Source organism: Pungitius pungitius, chromosome 10, assembly GCF_949316345.1.
Source record: "Pungitius pungitius chromosome 10, fPunPun2.1, whole genome shotgun sequence".
Lineage (NCBI taxonomy): Eukaryota > Metazoa > Chordata > Actinopteri > Perciformes > Gasterosteidae > Pungitius > Pungitius pungitius.
The window spans coordinates 17,189,147-17,200,970 of NC_084909.1; the positions used below are offsets into that span (position 1 = coordinate 17,189,147).

General features: G+C 50.8%; 1 protein-coding gene across 2 annotated transcripts in view; it reads right to left on the reverse strand.

Annotated features, from left to right (window-relative positions):
• bcor (BCL6 corepressor) overlaps positions 1-10,376 on the reverse strand; it is a 31,037-nt gene extending 20,661 nt beyond the window's left edge. Inside the window, exons 1-2 of one of the 2 annotated variants that reach the window (XM_037488073.2) lie at positions 9,427-10,376; positions 131-212 (exon numbers count right to left, since the gene is read on the reverse strand). In XM_037488073.2, coding sequence (XP_037343970.2) covers positions 131-133 — 3 coding nt within the window. In that variant the 5' untranslated portion in view covers positions 134-212; positions 9,427-10,376. The remainder of the gene's footprint in view (positions 1-130; positions 213-9,426) is intronic. The other variant, XM_037488074.2, reaches the window with a different exon arrangement.
• Between the last annotated feature and the right edge of the window lie 1,448 nt (positions 10,377-11,824).

The following is an 11,824-nucleotide window of genomic DNA, read 5'->3' on the forward strand; positions in this document are numbered from 1 at the left end:
GAAAGCACAAACGAAAATATTTACCACTAAACAAAGTAATTAAAAAAAAGGTTGCTAAATGCTTTAGGTTTGTCGCATGTGTGTGCATGAATCATAACTAACACGACAATTGAGTGTAAACAGAACTTGCCATGTTGTGTGTGACGTGGTTCCCTTGTCTTAGTTCCAAGTTGGTTTGTGTCTCTGCATCGACATCACGAACAGATGTTGCCCTGTGGAGATGAGCAAACAGTTAGCAGTCAGTGTCTTGGCTCTGACGCGCGTACAAACAGACCATTTTTGGGGGGCTTTTTTTTCAGAGCTTAAAACTTTGTAAAATCTCAGCAATAGAAATTAGACTAAAAATGTATTGCAAAGTCTTTGATTCATAGGTCAACATTTAGATCACGGGAGGAGGGCAAATTTACAAAGAAACGAAAGGTAGCTTTGTCACACACGAAACACACACACACACACACGAGATGAAAGAGTGTGGGCTCCGCTCCCCTCCCAACCGTCAACGCCCCCCAGCCACCACCACCCCCCTTTCCTCCCCTCCCCATCCTGCCCACCCTGTGGGCTCAACGTGCATTGTGGGGCTGCGTCTATTCAGTCACGTTCCCCACACACTGGTTTCTCCGTGCCCTCTCTGACCCGCTCTGTCGGCTGCCTCGGCTAGCGGAGCGAGGGAAGATTATACATCAGAGACCACTTCGGTGGGAGACCATTTGCCGCCCTCCAACGCAGAGCCACGGATCAACAAACTCTCACACCAAAGAATCCGTACCAAAAAAAAAAGTACGCTAGAGGGAAAGAAAAAAACTATAATTTACAATAAACCAGAAATTCAGTTTAAAAAAAGGAATAGCGTATGTTGAAGTATAAAGAATTTCACCACTGAGGTGGTTTTTTTCATTTTTAAACGCAAGAGAAACGACAATAAACAAAAAACAAAGATGACTTTGCATGAGAAATGTCCTTCATCTGTAAATGTTTTGTACACATTATAGTTTCTTTTATCATTTCAGAGCAGCCATTACATGTTAAGAGATACTTAAGAAGTGACAAGAAGATTGTTTTCATTTATTCATTAGTGCAACATTTCAGGAAATCTAATAATTGGTCTTTGACATTGAACCTTTGCTTTTATCCAGGGTTCCTTATTGGGGTTTGATTTTATAACTTTAATTTAATTAAAATGATGTTCTCTAATCTTAACGCACCTTTTTTTAACAGCAAATTTACAGTACTTTGTGTAAGTTGTATCTGTTTAATAGATATAAAAATGTGTGATTATTTTTCTATTACTTGTAATACTGAAGAATATACTGCCAAACCAAACATTTTTTTTTTTTTTATAAAAACATTGTACATATGACAATACAGTGCTCAAAACACCTTCGAGCCTTGACAAGGGGAATCTTGATAGCAACAAAGTGGTCTGGTGAAATTCAAGAGGCCGCTTCAAAAAAAAAACTGAAAAACTGGCAATAACAACAACAGGGAAAGATGAAATGACTGCTCCCTCTAGGGCAGATTATATCTAAAAGGAGAATATCTAAGTTTTCATTGATGACTCAGGGTGGACATTACTGCACAGGAACGCAGTGTGTGGAGGATGGGGGGGGGGGGGGGGGGGGAGAAGTGCCTTTAAATAGTACAAGTGAATCGTCGGCGGTGCCGAGAGCTGCAGGGAAACTTGGCTCCTCGATCATCCCAGAGAAACGCCCCTGAGCCTGGCTGCCGCGCCGCTGGCACGCCACTTTTATTGCCGTGACCCGGGGCCCATTAATCAGCCTGTTGCGGGGCCCCTCGGCGCGGCTCCTCCCCGCCCCAGTGCTCCCATCCCCCAACCGCTCCCCCGAGGCCACAGTCCTGCTCCCTCAACATCCGCAACTGACGGAACTGAAAACGGTGTGCGTGCTTGAGTAAAAAAAAAAAAACGGCCACAGAGTAGAAACGAATGTGCGTGCAGCCACGTGAAGCCCGGATTTGTGTTACACAGACGACCGTTGAGAGATCACACCAGTCCCGTTGCTCGTATTTCCTGGCGCTTCACATGCACCCCTGCTCGCACGCGCACGCGCGCACACACTGCTTCTCCTCTTGCATGGAACAATTCTGCCATCCACGAGACCAAATGTGATAATGAAAAAATAATCCTCTTAAACAAACGCAGATAGTCAATGACACGCTGCCTTTCTGGACATTTCCGTTTTAGCCTAACCTTCACCGATTTAATGAAATATCTGTCCGTGACATAAGGCCCGGTCTGGGTTGCTTTACCAGAAGGGAAAACGAGAACAACGGAGGGGGAGGGAGAGGGAGAAAATGGTCTGTTCATTCAGGTCGTAAAATAAAAAGAGTCGGCTGTCTTAAAGGCCTGTCATTACTTCACGACGCGCACACGGTGCCGATGACCGAGTAGTTTGCGCGGCCACGGCGCCGCCTGTCATTTCCATGAAATGAATAGCAGCCCCGCCGAGAGAAGATGAGAGGCTGAGCCGGGCCTCAAGGTCAGGATCAAGCACTTGGCGGCTCACTGCACGCACTGCTGGGAGTGGCCTCTGTAGGACACAGGCTCTCTGATGCATGCACGTAGGTTACAAACTTAACATTTAAAAAAGACTGAAATTAAAATCTAGGGCTGGGCGGTATGGCCAAAAATGTATATCACGGTATTTCTTAAGATTTCAGCGGTTATATCAGTGAACAGCTGTTGGTGCGGCTTGTTTACCGGTCCTCTTCTTTCCTTTCCCCCCCCCCCCCCCCCCCCCAACTACATTCCCCAGGGTCCTAAGTCCCTCGACCTGAGACAAATAGCTCCGACCTGTGAACAATATATTCTGCTGACCGCCGAAGAGCACAACAGTTGTAATGGCTATAACCCCATATGACGGTATTTTTAGAAATTCATACCGAATGGAAAATTGAAACCGGTATACCACCCAGAGCTTTTTAAAACCTTTAAAATGTATGGAAAAGGATGGGACATATTAATGTTATTTTCTTCTTTGATGTCCATAATTGTGGTACAGCAAAATACATTCGCAACGCCGCCACACATTTGCATAGACTTTCATGTGTTACAACTGTGTCATGAGCACCATATTAGTCATCGGCCTGAAGTCGTTAGTCTGAGTCCGGTCCAAAACACCATGCAGTCATTCAAACAAAAGCATGGGCTTTTCTTTTATAATACAGCACACCCACCCTTCGGGAGCTTTTGGCTTCCTTTGTAGAATCTCCGTAGGCAGTATGGGCCTCACGTCCAAAGGCACATCGATCCGAAGTAAATAATTTAAAAATGCTATTTGATATAACTATTTTAATAACTCATTATGTTCATTTTTACCGGACCGTTTGGGGAGGTGCAGGGAATGCGCATTGACACGGTGTTGGTGTAAAAGTCAAGGAACCATGAAGTCAAACAGCGGATTTACGCCTGTATTCCAATTATGATGTTTATAATTTCACCGCGGTTTGAAAAAGAAAAAAAAAAACAGTTGTTGCGTGAGAATATTTTGGGAGGGATTCTTCCAAAATGTCACGTATGGGCGGAGGGAGGGAGATAGGAGAGGAGGAAAAGACAGTGTTGACGCTCATCCCCGCTGCTAAGAATAGTTTGCGCAACAAACAACTCCCGACGGCCGCCCAATCCATCACAGTGGTCGGCAGCAGCGGGCGGGCGGGAGGGAGGGACGCAGGGGGGCGAGGGAGGGGGGGCGAGGGGGGGGCGCACAGCGGTCGACGCTGCGTTTATAAACCAGACCGCTGGAGCGAAGCCGCGACTCGCACCATTAACCAGAAAACCGCCGGGCGTTTTTGGCGGAACCTATAGCTCTGCATTCCGGTATAGTGCGGATTTATTTTTTTGTAGTAAAAGAAAAAACAAGGGCAGACGGAAAGACTGAGGGGGAGGGAGAGAAAACAACCCCTCTCTCCCCCCTTTCCCGTGTTTCCTGTTTCTGACGACAATTACTTGAACTCTACGTGACCCGCAGCGCATGCACGCAGCGGCACCGCTCATCATTTCCTCCAAGACTGAGAGGCCTCTATTCCCGATGCAGCGCGGCGGATGCGTGTGCACCGCTGATCTGTGTGCGTGTGCGTGTGGGGGGTGTTTGACGACGGGGCTGGGAAGGTGGTCGAACCAGCAGCTCCCTCTCTTCTGCATGTCCGTAACCCACCAGAAACGCACATCCACATTAGAACAACCCATTGGGCCATCAATTATTCATAAACCCCTCGTGTGTTTGCTAATCTGTTCGGGTAGTCGAACGGGGAACCGGGGACGTGCGTCTCGCTGCGTGACGGCGCCCCTCGCGCTCTTTGTCCCTGGAGCTTTGCCAAACTCTCTGAAGCGCAGAGCCCCGTTCGGCTAAAAAAAAATGCAGTGTGACGCAGGATAATCTCCGCAGCGACGGGGGTGGGGTGGGCATAAACAGGGATTAAAAGTGGGCGCGCACAAGCACACACTCGCAACTGCGAGGCTGCCACGTATGTGCCTAAGGAATTCTGTGCACAAAACAAAATAGAAATCAACGGGAATAAACGGGGGGGGGGGACCTGAACTACAACGTGACTACAAAAGACGCGGCCCCCGGGGCCTCACTCTGCGGCGTTACAGAGACGGTAAAAGGGAAAGAGTGAGAAAACGCGTGGCCACTTTGAATTGTTATTGGTCATCGGGCTGGCGTGTGCCAAATGGCCACATTGATCATCTGCGCGTGGACTCGGGGTCCAGATGCGGGAAGCCCACGCACTGCCTCGCGGTGTCGTTTTTGACACAACAGGAGCGTGCAGACTGAACGGAGGCAGCGGGATCAACGCTGTAGGGCGCCGCGGGGAGCGCGCTGCTGGTGGAGCGTAGAGCTGGAGGGAGCCGGCGGCGTCTCTTCAGCTGTCACATTATTAGCAGCCGAGCTGTAAACAAGCCCCCCCCCCCCCCCTCGGTCCTCCTCGGGCCGCTGCACAGCCCCATGCAAGTCGGTGCACGGTTCAATCCGTCCCCCCTCACCGCCCTCGGGACCACGGCCGTCAACAACGTCGACATTGTGAGCCCCCCCCCCCCCGTGTTGTCAGTAGGGCCCGGCCGGCGGCCGCTAAACTGGCTCTATTCATCCCGGGCCAAATGGGGACTAAATGGCCCTTTATTCCTCCAAAGGACCGGATTGTAATGGGGACGCGCGGCCCCGCGTTTACCGGAGGCTTCTTGACTTTCCTTTGACATTCGGGCGCTGCTTTCATGTGTTGGATGTAAGCGCACTACGATAAAGGACCGACCCCCCATCCGCCATATAGGACGAATAAGCTGCAAAAAAAAGAGGAGGCCTAATTTTTGGCGTTGCGGAAAGACGCACATTGCGCTAAAAGAGCGTCAGTAGAAACAGGTGCCGACTCAGCGTGAAGTAAAAACAATGCGTCCACACCTCCAACATGGCCTAGATTGCGGGCCTCTAAAAAGGGCACGTGCATTGTGGGTGACACGAGGAAATGAGGCTACGTGTGAGGCCCAGATCCCAGAAGTTAGAAGAAAAAAAAGAAATATACAAACTGAGCCGGGACCGTATCCGGTGTGACTTGCATGTGGTAAACTGCTAACGCCCTCACATCGCCGTGCGCCAGACAGACGGACGTAGAAAAAACACCGAGAGGGCCCGATCACGATCGATCCCGCACCTACTCGAGAGGAGGGAGGTGATGTGTCGGCCCTACTGCGCTGCTAAATCAATCTCCTGACCCACCAGTGGGGCCTCACTCGGCAGAACACACTCCGGGAGATTTACATTTTTAACTTGGGTTCCTGAAAAATAAATAAATCCTACATTTCGCTCCCGAAGACCAAATTGACAAAAAAAAACACTTGCCATCGGGCTTAAACTGCCATCAGAAATATTTGTGTTAAAATGCCAGTGTTACGAGTAGAGAAAAAACTGGGGGTGTTTTTTCTCCGGGGCCCGTAGTGACAGCATCTGTGACGGCAAAACAGAACGGGGAGGGGGGGGGGCGACATCTCTGCGGGGAAGTGATCCAGACCTCATCGAAACAAAAAGCTGAGAGAGAGAGAGAGAGAGAGAGAGAGAGGAGGGGGGATGCGGGGGGGCAAGATATCTCGTTTCATCGCGAGGTCCCGGGAGGCCGGCACGGAGCGTAGCTTCAATCAAACCGTGACGTCTCCTCCGGGAGCAACGCAGCGCCTGGAAAACCGATCTCTCCTCGGCTCTCTGCGGTGCCTCCGCTTTTTGTTCACACGCACCTCGCCTCAGCAGCGAGCGCAGCGCCGAGACTGTTGTTTTAAATCCAGGCGAGGGAGCGCGCACGAGAGAGAGAGAGAGAGAGAGAGAGAGAGCGAGGGAGCGAGAGAGAAAAAAACAAGCGCGAACACAATAAGACTCCGGCTGGATACCGCCGACCCGTTACAGCACGCTTTGATATGTTAAAGTGTTCCCGGGGTTTTATTGACGCGCTTTCTATCGTCTCTCTGAGACCGTGTGGCCCCGTTTGATTGTGGCAAAGCGGACAAACACCAGGTTAATGGGTTTAAAAATGGAGGTTGCGTGGTTGGCCCTTTTAGCCCCCACAGCATGACAATACGGCCCCAGCAGGCCCGGTGTTTGGTGATCTCTCCAGGGACCCCGACCCACACTTTGAATGTGTGACTTGATGGCCGAGATGAATGAAGCCATTTCTACATTGGACTATGAAGTCATTTCTTATTAAAAAAACAACAACAAATAAACACGAACTTTCGGAGACCATTCTCTCTTTCGGACAAAGAGTGAAAGTCCTCCCGCAAGGAAAGGAGGGCGAGAGATTCCATAAGAATAAGAAGAATAACAACAACAACAGCGCAACATTCCCGCCCCGAGCAGGTGGTGAAAGAGGCCCCACAACAGCAAGCAGCCGTCGCCGTGTTCAACACCTGGGAGAGCGATCAGGGCCGCGCCGACGGCTCCGCGCGGTGGAAAAATGATGCGCGAAAACGGTCCGACGCGCGTCGGCCACGGCGCTATAAATAAACTCGGCCCACACAAAACGTGAAATATTTGCTTTTCGCTTTCCGCAGCATGCATCACTCGGGGGATACGGGCTCCATTAAAAGGTTGTGTTATTAAGAGAGAGAGAGACAGAGAGAGCGCGCGAGAGAGAGAGAGAGAAAGACAGCGAACGAGGGGGAGAGGGGGGGGGGTGATGAAAGGAGATTATTCTGAAGAATTCTGTGAAGAGTCTTCGTTCAAATCTGCGTCCCGATGACTAATTTGTTACTCGGAGACATTAAAAATAAAAATAAATAAATACATATTATATAAATCTCGTGTCCACCCAAATCTGCCCCCCCCCCCTCCTTGGACCAAGCAGCGCAGTGGGCTTCATGTGGGCAATTTGGTAGGTAATTAGCCATATGCTTTTTTGGGTCACTTCATAATCCCTCAAAGTAGAAATCCTGATTCTCTCCACTCATTTTGTATTCTTTTAAAACCTCCAGATCTAATTTAACTTGAGGCCCTGGCTAGAGTCATTCCGCCTATATTTCCTCGAACCAACGGGTACAATACATTGAAATACAATCGAGCATTATTTCCGCTTGAAATCCCCCCTGAAGTGTAGTCTCCACCCCCCCCCCCCCTACCCCCAACACTTAATCCCTCCAGCTCCGCTCCCTGGAAAAAGCTGCGGAGCACGAGGTCCCGCTGCGCAGCCCGCTCCGGTCGCTCGAACCGATCCTCTACGCTGTAGATCGGCTGCCGGAGCCGAGGCGGCTTTTATAGCCGCTGCATCCCCCGCTAAACTCGTCGATGAGAGGCACATCGATCCTTGAGAGCGTCCCCTAATGTGTGCCCGTGTGGCTGTAGGACATGCAGCTGCGCGGGGAAGAATAAAAACAACAACAACAACAACAACAAAAGAACTCCCGCGATGTGAGCCGTTCTCTGGAGTTCGGTCCCGGCTGAGTCTTGGTAGAGACAAACGTCCCGGTTAAATGCCGCTTTGTGGGCTGGAGACACGCTAGGGAAAAGACGGTTCAGTTTGGGACACGTCCTGCGCGCCTTGCGGCACTTATTTCAATTAAACGTTCCCTTCATAGGACGTGGTTGGTCGCTGCCGCACGGAGGAGGAGGAGGAGGATGGGGGGAGGGGGGGTTACTAAAGTTATTTATGGAATAGGGAGAAGTAGTTGGATTACAGGCCAACAGCAAATTTTAAATTAGTAAAAAAAAACACTAAGAAATGAAGGTGACCGTAATGAGGCACTTGAATTTAATTTTGCTTTATTTACCCTAATAAAAACAATCTCTCCAGCAGCACGTATCATAGCTGGGCGCCGAGACAAGGGCGGGGGGGGGGGGGGGGGGGGTTCTATAAAAGGACGCCACGGCTCCTCCGTGCGCAAAGGACATTCCCCCGGAATGAAAAACTGCACGCAAGAGTGGAAGACAACATACCGCAGCGCAAAGTCATAGCAGAGAACACCTGCAAGACACAAAGCGTGTGTGTGTGTGTGCGTGCGTGTGTGCGCGCGGTGGCAGGATGCCAAAGCGTTTTCCATCAACTAAACAGGAAGGTGAGCGGTGAAGCCCCCCCCCATTCCCCTCCCCAACACCACCTCTGGGACTGATGAGACAACTGATCAACGTCCACCGTGGCCTCCCACCCCACGAACACGTTCACACGCGCACGCACCGCGGGGATGCCCTCCAACTGAACTGAACCGTGTATAAACGAGCGCAGCACCGCTCGCTTCCCGTTGGCAGGGCGAGGCTGGATTCCGTAACCTTGTTTAGCGCAGAACCTCACGCACGCACAGGCACCCACACACTCGCACCGTCGCCCCACAGGCGCTCTCACGCACTTCGGCAATAAAACGGAGTGCGAAAAGCCGGAATTTTCGGCATCGAGGACGCCGCCACTTCCAAGTCCGATAATCCCCGGGACGTCTTTCTCACCTCCCTCCGGCTGACAGGGCAGTTGTGGAAAAAAAACAAAAAAACTAAAAGAAACTAAAAGAGGCCAAGCTCACGGTCGGCTCATTACGCGCGCGCGTATGTGCGTGTGTGTGTGTGTGTAGGGGGGGCGCGTGTGTGTGTGTGTGTTATTTATCAACCACATGCCACTGCCCCGCCGAAACGCACAAAGACCACCCTATGCGCTATTCTTAGAAGTGGCCGATCCTCTCCGTCTCTCCGCACACCACCGGGCTGTCGCGCACACATTCAGCCAACCACGGAGACCGTCTTTCACCGAAAACACACTTTATACATGTATATCTTTTTATATATATATTAAATGGCACATTCGCTGTTGTGGTAGCGTAGAGTTTTAAACATTTAGAGCCAGGTGTGTGTGTGTGTGTGTGTGTGTGTGTTTCCCGTCCTCATTGGGGAGGTCCTCGCGTCACCACACGCGAAAAGAAAACCCATTCGGGTTCGTCATTGATTGCCTCACCTGGTTAATTGGTTGTTAATTCCAGCCGTGGTCCCTGCGCACCAACCCGCGCCTTCCCCCCCCTTAAGTGAACTGGGAGGACAGCGATCCGTGCGTGTACGGAGAAAGCAGCCCGGTCACGGTCCCGTCTGCCGGAGACACGCGATCCCGGCCAAAAAAAAAAAGTGTCTAACAGGTTATCCACTTGTCACGAAACAAAACAAGTATTACAAATAAAAGCTCTCGGTCCTTATTCTATTGTCTACAGGCAACTCATCCGTCACCCGATATTTCAAGCGGACTTTTCTTCTGCAGCAAATGTCACTTGCGGTGCCATAAAGCGACAAAAAAGGAGATCCTGCGCGGAGAGGAAAACAAACGTCAGAGTGCAGCGAAATCCTCTAATGATCCGTTAAGGTCCGGCAGAGCCAGCGCGCCGTGCGGCCCGGGCTCCCCACGGGATACAGGTGGCGAGGTCGGCGGACTCGCGGAGAAATTAAATCAGCTCGGCCGTGCCTCGCAGCAGCGCCATGTTGGGTTTCAGCGGAGCACACCGTCCTCGGAAAAAGCCCCCTTTCTCCCGCTCTCCGTCACTCCATGTCCTCTCCGATAATCGGAATCTCCGGAGTTTCACAAGGTTTTCTGAAGGTTATTCCGCGTGGTCCCGCGTTTCGCTCGAGAAGCGTGGAGAGAAACACCAGCAGGGTTCGAGACCAAGGACGCGCGAAGCCGTACGGGGAGTGCCGCACAGAATGGATGAACGCTGCCGAGACCGAGCGACTCGCTCCACTCCCACTCGCGCAGACTCTACCCAGAAGGCCAGTCGGGAGACCGCAATTACCATAAGCCTCCAGCGCACGGCACTGGCTGCGTGCGCACGCACACACAGCGAGCGAGACACACATACACGGCAAAATACGCACACACACAAAGAGCTCCGCTGAAACTCCAAAACAGGAACAGGCGAGGTTTTAACACTAGAAATAAGGCAGAAAACCTAGTGGAATGTAACATACAACCAAATATATCGTAATACTATTAATAATGATGATAATATTTAGATTTTTTATTATTGTAACACATATTAAATATATAAAGGGAAAGTAAACAAATGCAAAAAATATTGTTTGACACACATATATATTCAAGATCAACAACAAATACGGGACGCAGGGTGTCCACCAATGAACGGGGTGTCGCTCCAACTGACAGTGTTTTCATCGTGGCATTTTCATACCGAGATTCTTTTTTAAATAAACGTAAATGTCACTTCCTCCGCCCCCCCCCTCCCCCCCTCACTAACAGATAAGGTGAATCTGCGAAGCACGAGGCAATGGGGGGGGGGGGAGGAGGAGGGGAGGGGGCAGCAGCTCAAGGCTGGGGCACATCTGTTAAGGCTCCCATGTCAAGTGAAGGAGGAGGAGGAGGGAGGCTATGAATATCAAGCCTGAGGTGTGTGTGCGCATCATGTGCCTGCTTGTGTATGTGCGTCCGCATGTGTGCGCGCGCGCGCGTGTGTGTGTGTAGGTGTGTGTGCGTGTGTGTCGGAGAGAAGCCGGCAGACAGACACACAGAAGCAGAGTAGGAGTAGGAAAAGAGAGGGGGAACTTTGAAATGGAAGGTCTGGCTGCGCTGGCCACAGCTGCTGAAAGTAGGAGTTCTACCAGACGAAGTCCGGTGTCTGTGAGATGAGAAGAAAGGTGGATGTTTTGATGCATAGAACAGTTCCTCTCCTGTCCCCCCCCCCCCCCTCTCTGGACAAAGGTGCAGAACTGTGATTTTTTTTTTAATAGCCTTCCTTCAAACTTTAATTAATAAGGGTGCGTTGGCTACTGTGTGGCCTCTATTGTCAATCTCATTATTGTGTATGTGCATTAGACCCTGGAAGAGGTTAAAGATGTTACTTGGAGAAGTTTAGCTTCAAGGGGTCGTTCTTTCGGAAGCTGGTTTATTTTCTTCACCCCAATGGCGGCATGAGGCGAGACACTTTTATTCCGGCTCTCTAGAAATGTTCAGTTTGTAGAGAGAGATTTAGATTTGTGGACATAATGAGATCCAGCGTCACCAAGTCAGCCAGTGGACGATCTTCCGGGGCGGGGGGGGGGGGGTTGGACGCGCATTTTGGACAGATGCACCGATGAGCCCAGCCTTTTGGAAGCCGACCACAGGATGAGAAGTAATCAGCGAGGACATGAACAGAGAGAAGGAAAACCCATTTTCATTCTTTAAGTGGTCACGCATGGAGGGCCCCCAGCACGAGAAGAGCTGCAGTCATTAAGCCGCCTTAGCTGCATCCTGCGCAGTCCAGACATGCAGCGTGTTGGTTCCGGAGGGACCCCCCCCCCCCCCGAAGGAAGAACGCCACCTCTTTGGCCTTGGCAATGTGAAGTGGCGTGCTCTCTGTGGGCTGTATCAAGCC